General features: G+C 40.0%; 1 protein-coding gene across 1 annotated transcript in view; it reads right to left on the minus strand.

Annotated features, from left to right (window-relative positions):
* Positions 1 to 13,792, minus strand: part of zdhhc17 (zDHHC palmitoyltransferase 17) — a 37,489-nt gene extending 23,697 nt beyond the window's left edge. The window contains exons 1-2 of the mRNA XM_087831187.1: positions 13,713 to 13,792; positions 452 to 555 (exon numbers count right to left, since the gene is read on the minus strand). Of these exons, the coding sequence (XP_087687313.1) occupies positions 452 to 555; positions 13,713 to 13,775 (167 nt within the window). The 5' untranslated portion in view covers positions 13,776 to 13,792. The remainder of the gene's footprint in view (positions 1 to 451; positions 556 to 13,712) is intronic.
* Between the last annotated feature and the right edge of the window lie 364 nt (positions 13,793 to 14,156).

Consider the following 14,156-nt stretch of genomic DNA (forward strand, 5'->3'; position numbering starts at 1 on the left):
GAAATACATAAAACTAAGAGATGCTAAGAAAATCTACACACAAAACTGGAAAATAAAAAAAGCAAACACCCAAACAAGACACCCACACTGTGGCATAAGATGGCAAGTGAATAATCTCAACCTCCAATCAAAATAACATAAATCTAGTCTCCAGTGTTACAGCCACTTTTTCATCAGGAACATATTTTCAAGCTTCGTCTCTTCCCAACAATAAGTCATCTCATGTCCTGACCTTCTTTAGCATTCAGTGAATCAGAAAACCACCGATGAAAACATTCAGATTTAAAACCTGCGGTATGTTGACAACACAAAAACACAGAAATAAACACAAAAACACAGAAATAAACACGCAAAGATGCGGGCTCCTATTAGACCAGCTGGTAACTAGACAACAACGTCACCTTCATAAGTCACACTGCTGTGATAACAATAACACACACAATCCACTTACTGTGTGGCTTTGACAATGTCCCAGGTGCTGTAGTCATCCACGTGGTTTTTACGGCTGACATTCTCGCTGTAGCCGTGATTGTAATGACTCTGGGGTTTGATTTCCTACAAGTAAACAGGGAGGACAAAAGACAGTTAAGTTCCTGCCTATGTTGGAGGTGACATCACAGGATTTTTGTACTAAAATTGTAAATTTCCAATTAATAAAAAAAAGCAAGTCCAGGGATCAGAGCTCACATCACAATACTGACATTTTTATGGCAAAAAGCTGAAGAGTTTAGAGTCTCTGGGAGTAAAACAATGCTGTTAAACAAGGCTGCAGAATAACATGTGACTCTTCTTATCATGCTAAAAAGGAGCTAAAGACCGTAAGCACCGTCAATATAGTGGCAATAAAAAAAATCTGACAAAAATCACCCATATGGAAAAGATATATAAAAATCTTATAAAGTTTGTATCTGTCTTGTGTGAAACTTGCATGAAAAGCATACAAGAGTGAAAACAGATATAAGATCCCTTGAAAAATTATACAATGAAACTAGTATGTTTTGGATACTTACTAAAACAATATATGAAAGTAATGAGAAAGTGGCCACTTTCATGAGTAAATCATGTAAGTTTTTACTATTTCTTTTCCATATGGGCAATGACTACAGACAGATTGTCTTGAACTTGTTTGCTCAAACTGGTAAATAGACTGATTCTTACATAATAATGGATTAATAATAATAATGGATTGCATTTATATAGCGCTTTTCAGGACCCTCAAAGCGCTTTACAATACCACTATTCATTCACTCTCACATTCATACACTGGTGAAGGCAGCTACAGTTGTAGCCACAGCTGCCCTGGGGCAGACTGACAGAAGCGAGGTTGCCATATCGCGCCATCGGCCCCTCTGGCCAACACCAGTAGGCGGTAGGTGAAGTGTCTTGCCCAAGGACACAACGACCGAGACTGTCCGAGCGCTTTTCTAATCTCCCGGAGTACTCAAAGCGCTCATACCACCCATCATCTACTCACACAAGCACCGTCTTCTATGCTTTTAAGTTTTACTAACTACCATTCAGACATATTCATACTTCAATGGATGCACTGGACAGCAACTTGAGGTTAATACTTTGCCCAAGGATATTTGGCATGTAGACTAGGAGGAGCCAGGGATCGAACCACCAACCTTCCGAACAGTAGACGACCTGCTCTCCAGAGCTACAGCCACCCGTTTCTCAATCCCGTGGGGCTGAGCGCCATTTGTCCCTCTAAGAAGTTGGACTTGGACAGCATGGAGTCGAGTAACTAGGTAGCATGACGGTATTTGTAAAGGTGAAAAAGCCTCGTTAATATCAGAAATCAGAGGGCCAGAGCAGGCCAGACTGCTTTGAGCCAATAGGACGGCAACAGTAACTCAAAAAACCACTTGTTAAACCAAGGAATGGAGAAGTGCATCTCTGAATGAACAACAGGCTGAACCTTGAAGCAGATGAAGACACATCAGGTGCTACTCCTAAGATCAGTAAACTGAGACTACATTCGGAGAACAACATTTGGAGAGCAGGAGCAGAATTAGCTGTAAAGAGTATGAAAGCATGGATCCATTTTGCCTCATGTTATTGTTTGTGCACAGACTTGTTTGACGAAAGTTGACAACAAACTGAGTCAAATTCAAAACTGTCAAAAGATGAGAGGACACAGGCCATCACGTGTACTGCAACCCTGACAATATGATCTAGAATTACTACCAGACTTGCCTTTTTTGGAAATAAAATCACATCCACTGTATTTTCTTTGGACATTTGTTTGAAATGTGGTCATAACGACCAAAGAAATGTTAAGACCAAAAAGGTGATCTGCCAGTCACACCAAACTTCTGCTCATGTGTGAGTCCAAGTAAGTCCAGATATTACCACCAACAACGTAAAGGCAAAAAAAGAAGAAGAAAATATCCCCACTGGGTTTGAATACTGGGAAAATGTTCAAGATACCACACCACACATAAAGAGTTGTTTACTGATCCTTAGATGCAGTTTTGGTTTGGCTTGGTTCAAGCTGCAAAAACATAAACAGATGGTCATTATCCGACAACAGCAGGGTCAACAAGGGCACATGTGACAAAATACATATGGAACAAAACTCGCAGTGGAGTAAAAACTTGGACGGGAAATTAGATGACTATAACCAAATGCTATGAAGCAAGCGTGTAAGATCGGCGAGGACAACAACTGTTCTGTAGACATTTGCAAAAGAACTACACGATAAAGACGTCAGTCAAGATTCATTTCATAAATTTGTTTCAACAAGAGATGAAAACAGATGACTTAAGGAGAAAATGTGTCTGCGTGGGCCTTCATTTGAACACATTTTCTAAACTTACTTGCACCCTCAGCACTGACACTGAGGAGCTGCAGCAATGTCACTGATTGCATGCACCATCACAGCAAGCATATCTGGCCCATAAAGGCCAAAAAGGCTTTGAAAAGACCACTGTGACAGAAACAAGTTTAGGACGCAGTGCACTGCAGGGGACAGGCTCCTGGAAATGCAGACACACAGTGTAGTGCTCCAGAACACTTCAGCTTTTATATAAATAGCTAATCACAGTATTCAATTATAAAAAGAGAATAAAAGCAGCAGGAGACCAGCTTGTTGTGTCCTGCAGCTGCTGAGGATCTCTTCTGTCACATGGATGTGGTGACTGTGCTACTCACATTCAATTAGCCTCCATGGTAACGCCTCAGAAACCACAATTAGCCTCGATCACCCGGAAATGAGAGCTGCATCTGGTAAACACAGAGGCTTCCACTCTGCCTTTAGCCAGTGAGACTCGTAACTTTGAGAGTGGGCACTGAGCCAAATGTAAAACTGGGCTAAGCTGCTTCTTCTTCATTGCTTTTTAAAATGAAAAAGGACATACACACAAGGCAGAGAGAGAAACAACTTTTCCTTCGGGAAAAGGAGAAAAGTCCAGAGGAAAAAGCAATACAGACAGGTTTGTTTAACAAGAATATAAGAACTTCACTAGTTTATAACAATTTAAAAAAGAATACACAGCTCAGTGAGATGCTTCTTTTCCCATAGAGCCATCTGTACAAACAGTAGCATGTTGAGCTACAAGACAAAAATTACAATTTACTTTATTTTGATTAGCCCACAGAGTTAGATGCATCAAAGCTGAGTAAATCTGCCAGTGACAGCTGTGACTGCAGCCTGCCAGCGGTCGCCCTAAACACTACTGAGCAGCGACGTATAATTAATACAAAAAATATGTACAAAGTGTCCACATGTGATCGTCTTTTGAACAGCATTCTCTGAATCTTTTTGTTCAACTGCATGAGCAATAAACATATTTTCCTGTGTTAGCACTCAGTGCTATCTATTTATTTATATCTTCCAGACATTTATGAAACATATGGTGGGACACTCTTATAAAACCAATCAACCAGAGCACTTGGTTGAGTGATCACTGTGTACATCCTTTAAAGCCCAAAGAGTTCAGATGACTGTTTGACAAAGTAGAGTTAATGGTAATGGCATTTTTATGAAGCGCACTACAACACATGACCTCAACATGGCATCTTCACATCTGTTTAATAAAATAAGAAGCACTTGTGTTTAGGGCTGCCACAATTAGTCGACTAGTCACGATTACGTCGACTATCAAAATCGTCAATGACTGATTTAATAGTCGACGCGTCGTTTGAAGCTTTGTAAGATCCCAAAAGACGCAGGAATAAGTAGTAGGATTTAAGAGTGTAATAACGGACTGAAACAGAAGATGGCAGCACTGCATGTACAAGGATGCCAGCTGCTGTTAAACCCCGAAGAAGAAGAAACTGTCCCAGAATTCATAGCGCGGCCCAGCTCAGATTCCAACAATGGCGGCAGCTAGTTAGTTTTAATATTACTCTTATTATTCTTTCTGGGTCACAAAATAAACGTTTAACATATTTTCAGGCGAGAATGTAGCTGTGTAAACCTCAAATATCTGCTCAGTTTATCAAGACACCACATATTTTCAAAAGCGCTCCGACGTTTTCGGAGACGTCTGTTACCCACTAGCTCGATAGCTAGCTGGGGGCTAGGCTCACTAGAGCCGTGAGAACACCGGACTCCCGGCTAATCGTTTTCAAACCCACCACCGTCTTTCACTACTCAGGTTAAACATGATATATAAGTCACTTAGATAACTTAAAAATGTTATTGTTTGGCTTTTTTCAGTATTTTATTTGTTCCTGAGTAAATCTGTTTGGCTGAGATTAAAGTTATAGTTTTTACACAGCTGAATAAACGTCAAGCAGACAGCTGATTATCAGAAGTGTGAGATGCTCAAGAATTTACTCCGGTGTCCTGTTATATTTTAGATAGCAAGGAGTTTATTAAACTTCACCGAAACAATCTGCAAATGTCATTAAAATTCAATAAACTATCATCTTGTCTTTATTTTTAATTAGCACATACCTTAAACACTTAAAGCTGTAAGCTAATGATAGTTATATAAGAGCAGATGCTGCTGGTGCAATAAGCTGTACGTTTTATGTCCAATGGATGATGATCTAATTAGTCGACTAATCGCAAAAATAATCGGTGACTAGTCGACTATCAAAATAATCGTTTGTGGCAGCCCTACTTTGGTTTTTTGATGGTATTAAAAACTTTACCATCAAGATTTCTAAATACCCTGGTATACCATAGTAGTATCCAAGCCTACTTATGGCTTTCAGAAAATAAAGCATAAATGCAACATCCAACCTCTTTGCTTTTTATCTAGTTCATGGTAGCAGGGGCGCCTGGAGTCTAGCCCAGCTGTCACAGGGTGAGAGGTGGGGTACACACTGGATAGGTCAACAGTCCATCACAGGGCTAACACAAAGAGGCAGATCATCATTCCCACTCACATTTGTAATCAGCAATTAACCAAACACATGTGCCTCTGGACTGTGGCAGGAAACTAGGACGAGTAAATGTAAACTCCAAACACTCGGGACCTTCTTCTTCTAGCCCTGTTACAGTAAATGGTATTATTTACTTTGTCTGGCTTAACAATATGGCATTGTCTGCTTTTCGAACCAGGCCTCAAAAACCAGTATTAGCAATATTAACATCAGCCATACGTATCAAGTGCAAAAAACGTAGCACTAAAAACAAATACAACTTAGTCTAGGGTTTCGGAAAGGAAATGACATTGCTTTCTTTAGATTGAGGCAATTCTCTATGGTTCCTAAATCTCAGGCACCACTATTCAAACAGTGATGAGGGAAGGAAAAACAAGCTACAACCTATAACTTTGTTTTACATGGTAAATCAGGTTGAGGGAGAGGATAGAAGACGAGGGTGGAGCAGAGATATGAAGGTGACTACTTCCTGCTTTTTTCTTTCTATTTTAGGAGCATCAAAGCTGCCAGAATTCATTTGCATGTTCACTGCCAAGGTTTAGTCATTTGACAAAACCACATAACCCCATGTGTTCCTCAGTTTAGTCCAACTGCCAAGGGGAGGAAATAAAAAAGTGGGTGTAAAGAGCTGCTGAAAATTATTTAAATATGATCATGACTGCACTGAACTTTTTTTTTTTTCAATGTTTGGCTGACAAACAGAAGCCGGATATGTGAAATGTGAAACTCAAAGCCTGAATATTCAGTTGTGTGCAGTTCTGTTCTGCTTTCCTGTTAGCGGAGAAGAGCGGGAAGAGCGGGCTCATCTATAGACTCACAGACACCAGATGTTACATCACTTTCTCCAGCACCATCTCTTTCTTTGTGAGTAACCTTTGACCCCTCGCATGTCTCTGTGGTCACCCCCACCATCTCGGTCTCTCCTGGCATCAGAAAAAAAAGCCGAGGATGACATTTGTGACTCTAGTGATAATTGCAGCCTGTGCCTCTTTAAGCCTCCTCGTTGTGTACCTGCTGACTTGTGATGAATACAACAGTTAGGTAGGAGGAAGGCGGGATAACATTACCAGTTAAACAGCATCTACTTCACTAATGCCATTGATTTAAGGTTGAAACCTTATCTTTTGAGGGCGTACACTTGGCTTCTGTTAGTGGAGCTGGTTGGTAGGACATATGGCAACAGTTCTACAGGGGGTGGTGGTGATCATGTGCCTTGGACAGTATCACTATTAAAAATAAGCAGGTATTATGACAGTAGAATCAACAAAGTCAGTTGACATAACTGTAGTAATACTTCAATAAAGGGAATCAAATCAAACTATGAGGCCAACAATTTGATTTTAATCTGAAGTGCATTAGGCAAAAATTGTATCGCATCTGCAACGCCTAGTTTGCCAAGACCGGAGTTCTGTCTGGGTATAGCCATAGATCACAATTGGGTTTCGTCTGAAATTAGAGCTATTTCAAGGAGTTAATTTAATATTCAAGACACAGTTTGAATGCATGGATCAGGAAGCGGGGCAGAGGAGAAACACCGCTTTTATGAGAGAAATAATAAGAAGGCTCCAAGCATTTTCCAAGTTACCACTGCAAGTAGCTGAGCATGTCATCAACCTTTATGTGCGCTTTATGGACAAAACAACACTAATTTGAATTTCCAATGAATTTCCAAATAAGACAACCCTTTATTGTTTACATTCCTCAAGAGGGGAAATTTGCAAGTGGCAGGCCGAGCTGGTTCAAAGCAAACAAAAAGCAAAATAGAGCCTTTCTAAGTATACAACTGAACTTGATGCTTGATTTCAGGTGTCTCACACATTTAGACTTGCTTGGCTCTTCATGATCTACAGAATGACTCCGGTTGCGCTAAAGAGAGGAGCAACTTCAAGCCAAGCCTACTTATGTATGCAGGAAAAACACAATTTATGATGAGTTACTACTGGTGACGGGTAGATGTGAAGCCAAAGGTCATTTTGTGACAGCTCCTGAGCAATGATGCAGCAGGAAACAACACAGAATTCATGGCACACAGAATTGAGAAAGACCACGTTTAGACAAAGAGAGACCCAGCTGTGTTCTTGCTGTTATTATTGAATGGAAAACTTTATCAGCTTTAATATATAAAAGTAATAAGCACATTTTTACCTGGTTTGAACTTTAGCTGGCCTTCTCTTCCTGCATATAATAAAAGTGCTAGCTTACTTGCAGTGAGCACAGAATGATTATTCACTAAGTTAGTCTGAAAGTGGCAACTCCACACAAACACGCAGGAAGGACTGTGTTAGGGGAGAAAATAAGATGAGGGTTCTCCTCATTTCATTTCCATTAATGAGGAGAGTCTTTAATTTTTTAAATCTTATCTTTACCAAGTATAATCTGCAATAATAGTAACAGCAAGCTCATTATGGCATTGTACAGCTCACTGCTACATCATCACAGAGAGGAAGCATTCAATCTATCACACAAGAAAGGAAAAGAGGAGAAAAGCAGTACTCTGTTTATGTATTTAAATGGAGGAACCAGTGGGTGTGGATGCACATAATCCTGACAACACAGAAAGACCACATGCTTTGTGTGAGAAAACCACTTGCCCTTCACCTATTCAAGGGATGCTTTTGTCTATTATCACTTAAATGTCTATAAATGCAGTTTCTGGACTGCAAATTTTGAGTTGGAGGCTCATACTTGAGTCAGTTTAGTGAGTTTTAAAATAAACTCTCCAGTCCATACAGCTTTCATACACAATGAATGCATCTGATAGGGTCTGACAGAACAGTGAAAGAACACTGAGATATTAAACATCCAGATGAGTTTCAGTACTGTCAAATATACATATGCTTTGCTTCCAATTAAATTCAAAATAATCTTTATTTATCTTATACTGGTCCTTTGTGCCACCACTCAAACCAAGCCAATTTAATTTCTCTTCCCCACCTGTGTGCCTGAGAGCGGTATATTAAAGATATCTGAACTTGATGGCAACATACAGATCCAGCGTTAACAAGCCGTCTGAAATGCAACATTTAGAGCACGGAAAGCATCCATGATTGGCCACTGTGACATCACCTATCAGTTCTGGGCTCAGCATTAATGTTGTTGGTTTTTTTAAGCCAAACGTAACCATACTTGGACAAAAAGATGGAATGTTGACTTATGAGGAAATGCTAGCTTGGTTAGCAAGCTGTATCCATAAAGTGTAATGCACGGCTAATTACAGTTAATTATCAGACAAGTAAAACATGAGAATTTCACACACAAAAACACAGGGGTGAAGTCCAGCTCAGTGACTCACCCAAATTCAAGCAGAGATAAAGCCTAGCAGAAAGTGATAGAGCTACCTGTGTCTGGGCAGCTGTCAGTCCAAACAGCTCAAAGAGGGGAACTATCCTTAAGGCAAAATCATTTTTGCAACAAGCAGTAAACATGCTTTTACTGCTCTAAAGTTGGGTATTTTAAATGACTTCCTTTTGGAGACAGTAGAAGAACTGCAGTTATTGCCACTTCTGCACTTACTTTATTTCTCAGCTCCAGAGGTTCGGCTCCATGATTTTTCTTCATAAATCACTGGTTGTTTGGATCAGCAATTTCAGTTAAATATATCGTATAGCCAACAAACACAATCATATTTGAGAAGTGAAATGAAGTTTATAGGATTTACAGAAAGTGTGCAATAGTTACTTGAACAACATTAGGCAGGTGCATAAATTTGGGCACCCCAACAGAAAAATTACATCAATATTTAGTAGATCCACCTTTTGCAGAAATAACAGCCTCTGAACGCTTCCTATAGCTTTCAATGAGAGTCTGGATTCTGGTTGAAGGTATTTTGGACCATTTCTCTTTACAAAACATCTCCAGTTCAGTCAGGTTTGATGGTTTCTGAGCATGGACAGCCCGCTTTAAGTCACACCATAGACTTTCAATTATACTCAGGTCTGGGGACTGAGATGGCCATTCCAGAACTTTGTACCTTAGATTTTAGGGCTGCCACGATTATTCGACTAGTCACGATTACGTCAACTATCAAAATCGTCGACGCGTCGTTTAAAGCTTTGTAAGATCCCAAAAGACGCAGGAATAAGTAGTAGGATTTAAGAGTGTAATAACGGACTGAAACAGAAGATGGCAGCACTACATGTACAAGGATGCCAGCTGCTGTTAAACCCCGAAGAAGAAGAAGCTGTGTCCCAGAATTCATAGCGCAGCCCAGCTCAGTTTCCAACAATGGCGGCAGCTGGTTAGTTTTAATATTACTCTTATTATTCTTTCTGGGTCACAAAATAAACGTTTAACATATTTTCAGGCGAGAATGTAGCTGTGTAAACTTCAAATATCTGCTCAGTTTATTAAGACACCACATATTTTCAAAAGCGCTCCGACGTTTTCGGAGACGTCTGTTACCCACTAGCTCGATAGGTAGCCGGGGGCTAGGCTCGCTAGAGCCGTGAGAACACCGGACTCCCGCAAATCGTTTTCAAACCCACCGCCGTCTTTCGCTACTCAGGTTAAACATGATTTATAAGTCACTTAGATAACTTAAAAATGCTATTGTTTGGCTTTTTTTAGTATTTTATATGTTCCTGAGTAAATCGGTTTGGCTGAGATTAAAGTTATAGTTTTTACACAGCTGAATAAACGTCAAGCAGACAGCTGATTATCAGAAGTGTGAGATGCTGGAGAATTTACTCCAGTGTCCTGTTATATTTTAGATAGCAAGGAGTTTATTAAACTTCACCGAAACAATCTGCAAATTTAATAAACTATCATCTTGTCTTTATTTTTAGTTAGCACAGACCTTAAACACTTAAAGCTGTAAGCTAATGATAGTTATATAAGAGCAGATGCTGCTGGTGCAATAAGCTGTAGTTTTACGTCCAATGGATGATGATCTGATTAGTCGACTATCAAAATAATAGTTTGTGGCAGCCCTAGTAGATTTTGAGCAGTTTTTAGGGTTGTTGTCTTGGTGAAATATTTTATAGGCACAATTTCAACTTTGTCACCAATTCTTGAACATTGTTTTCAAGAATCTGCTGGTATTGACTGGAATCCATGTGACCATCAAGTTTAACAAGATTCCCAGTACCTGCACTGGACACAGAGCCCCACAGCAGGATGGACTGCCACCAAATTTTACTGTGGGTAGCAAGTGTTTCTCTTGAAATGCTGTGTTATGTTTCCACAATGCACACCGCCTCTTCTTATGTCCAAATAACTCGATTTTAGTTTCATCAGTCCACACAGCACCTTATTCCAAACTGAAACTGGCTAGTCCAAATGTGCTCTAGCATACTTCAAACGACTGTGTTTGTGGCATGTGCGCAGTAAAGGCTTCTTCTGCATTACTCTCCCATACAGGATCTCCTTGTGCAAATTGCGCTGAATAGTTGAACGATGCACAGTGACAACATCTGCAGCAAGATGATGTTGTAGGTCTTTGGAGCTGGTCTGTGGGTTGACTATGACTGTTCTCACCATCCATCGCCTCTGCTTTTCTTGGCCTGTCACTTCGGACCTTAACTAGAACTGTGCCTGTGGTCTTCCATTTCCTCACTATGTTCCTTACAGTGGAAAATCACAGCTGAAATCTGTATCCCTCCCCTAAACCATGATGTTGAACAATCTTTTTTTTTTTTTTCAGGTCATTTGAGAGTTGTTTTGAGGCTCCCATGTTGCCACTCTTCAGAGAAGATTCAAAGAGGAGGAAAACTTGCAATTGGTTACCTTAAATACCCTTTGACTGATCATGATTGGATTCACCTGTGTATGTAGGTCAAGGGTCAATGTGTTTACTAAACAAATGTTGTGCTCCAATAATTAGTGCTAAAAGCATTCAAATCAATAAAGTGGCAGGGGTGCCCAAATTTATGCACCTGCCTAATTTTGTTTAAGTAACAATTGCACACTTTCTGTAAATCCTATAAACGTCATTTCACTTCTCAAATATCATTGTGTTTGTTGGCTATATGATATATTTAACTGAAATTGCTGATCCAAACAACCAGTGATTTATGAAGAAAAATCATGGAAATTATCAGGGGTGCCCAAACTTTTGCATACTACTGTATGATAGGGCCCTTATAGGTCAATCTCTACTATTGAAACAGGCAGCACAGCTGAGAAAGACAGCAACCGCAGTTGCTGGGGACAATGTGATGGGACTAGTACACCAGAAAACTGTCTCTGCCCCTGTTTGGGAGTATGTTCCAATGATAAAGATGAACCAGACCACTGTTGAACTCTTCAAGCTCCAAAAGCAGTTTATTAACCACATGGTTTTACTACACTGCAAGTCTGCCATCATTCCTGCTCTTACTACTGAAAGTGGTATTATAGTTCACTGCTGGGTATACGGCAAAATAGTCTTTAATATTGTAAAGAACCTAGGATCAGTCAAAAGACAACAGAACACTGACGCCTTCATGCAAACCCATTCAAAAGTGGCCACTTGACTGTTCATGCAATATTACTATTTGAGCTCTTACTGGCCCAATATCTGAAGAAGATTCGTAAATTCAGAGCTTGAATTTTACTATTTGGATCACCAGCCCAAGTACATCAACTCATCCTGCCAGCATCTTGGAGACATTTAAGATATGAATTCTTTTCACTGCTAGCTTTAACAGTTACTGAGCATGGTTGAGGGTAAACAAGCCTACTTGACCTGCTGGCCAGCAAAAAAAAAAAAAAGAACTGTTGAGAGTGAAAAGCAAGCCATCCGTCACTGAAGCATTACCAGACTGCATTACATTCAACCAAAACTCTCCCTGATGATTAGATTACCTGCCAAGCACAGATGGCAACTAATGACAGGCTGTGTTCAATAGCTAACCTAACAAAATATAACACTACCCTGAGGTATGAAATGTTAAATTGTTATATAGCACTCCTTAAACATGACTTTCTACAATGCTAAATAATGGTAAGCTGGTCACCTTGGCCTTGAATAGATTTGCAACTAGGTAAATGGACAAACTTTCTACAAATATGCTGCATTCAGGCTAGCGAATTAGTTAACACTTTAATACTACTTCAGTTATTTTCAGACATGTCACAAATTATCCTCTATTATTAACAAAAATAATAATTAGTTCATCTTAATATATTACAAAAATACATAGGCGGATGAAGTATTCAGATTCAGAAGTAAAAGGACAAATTTAATAGTTCTGTGCTTGTAAATGTAAGCATAAACCAAAAAACAGCTTACAAAGAACAACAATTACTCAATGCAGACTACATATATCTTTTTATTCATTTTAAGTGTGTTTTTAATTGCTTTCTGCATTAGCTGACTGTTCAGTTCAAAAACTGACATTTAACTACAACTTTTGAACATGACAGCTGGAACCAGCAAATGTTTGGAACCAGCTGTTTGACTAGTCAAATAATTGTTTTGGCTCTGGATACAACAGCTCCTAATAACTAATCAATGCACAACTTATGTGACACAGCGGATAAACACTGACCAACAGGACAACACCAGTGTTTGCCTCACATATTAGGACATCTCTAGTTAATAAAACAACAACAGTCTTAAAATGTTCTGTGTAAAAAAACTCGTCCATTAGAAAAGCTGTCAGATAAACGTAGTGAAGTGAAACGTGCCATTTCCCTCTGAATTGTTGTGGAATATTAACAGAAAGGAAACACTGGAACACCTCACATCTCTACTTATGTACAGTATTTACGGTAATATAGGGAGTTACAACCAGCCTAGTAATAATAATAACTTACCATGTCTAATGATATTAGGTGACAGAAAGCATTGAGACCCGGGTGGTCCGCTCCTACACAAACACCATTACTGACAACTGTTACCTCTGTGTTAGCTAACTGGTTGTATGCACAGAGTGCAGTTTTTAAATCTCCATTTTTAGCTGTTCGCACTTTACTGATATTAATATTATTATTATAACGACCGACAGTACACAACAGCTTCATACCCACCTATACTACATATACATCACAGCAGCTAGCGTGAGTCCTGTCAGTTTAGCTACAAAGCTAACGTCGTACAAGATTAATCAGTAACCTTACTTCTTCCCACATGAACTGAAACGGGGACTACAGGCTTGTTTACTCGCTGTACGATCACTTCCAGGGAAAACACAACCTGGCTTAACGTTACCAATAACACGAGCATCTGCCCAGCGTTAAAGGCTATGCAGCAGCGAGAGGGGGCTAGCGCTAGCACCTTTAGCATCGTTAGCTGGCTGCCACCCCCCCACCGGTGGTTTTGCAGGGGGCATCGGGTTTTCCAAAAAAAGAAAGAAAGGGGAAAACACAGAGCCACCGGCACGCAGGGCGAGGTGACGCCTTTACTTTGCGTTCATGTGTTCGTCCGAAGGCGTGAACCCAAGTGACCATACCTCAGGATGGAGAATAGGGACGCAGCCAGCTTCTTTCTCATATTCCTCCATAGCGTCGGCCATCTTGGTGGTGATGCTCGCTGAGCATTGTGGGAAACAGGAGGCAGTGCAGGGGGGAACAGTCGAGGAGGAGGAGGAGGAAGAGAGGATCTGTCAGAAACACTGGTGATGTACAGGTCACAGCACATAGAAAGGATGTCTAAAGTTGTACAGCAAAAATATATTTACTATGATTTATTATGTTTCCTATAAAATTATTCGGGGGTTTTTGTGTTAGTACCCCGTTCTGGGGGTGGGAAGTGTAAAGATGATGGTTTGTTTTCCATCCATCCTCTCATCTTTTTCAGGGTTGCTGGAAAAACCAGCAGCAGTACCTGCAGCAGAGTAGCACGTTATTGACTCTGCCACATTGATTTTGTATGTTTTAGTTACTATTTTTTCTGA

The sequence above is a fragment of the Neolamprologus brichardi genome, chromosome 17 (genome assembly GCF_056152115.1).
Source record: "Neolamprologus brichardi isolate AB-2024 chromosome 17, ASM5615211v1, whole genome shotgun sequence".
In the NCBI taxonomy this organism is placed as follows: Eukaryota; Metazoa; Chordata; class Actinopteri; order Cichliformes; family Cichlidae; genus Neolamprologus; species Neolamprologus brichardi.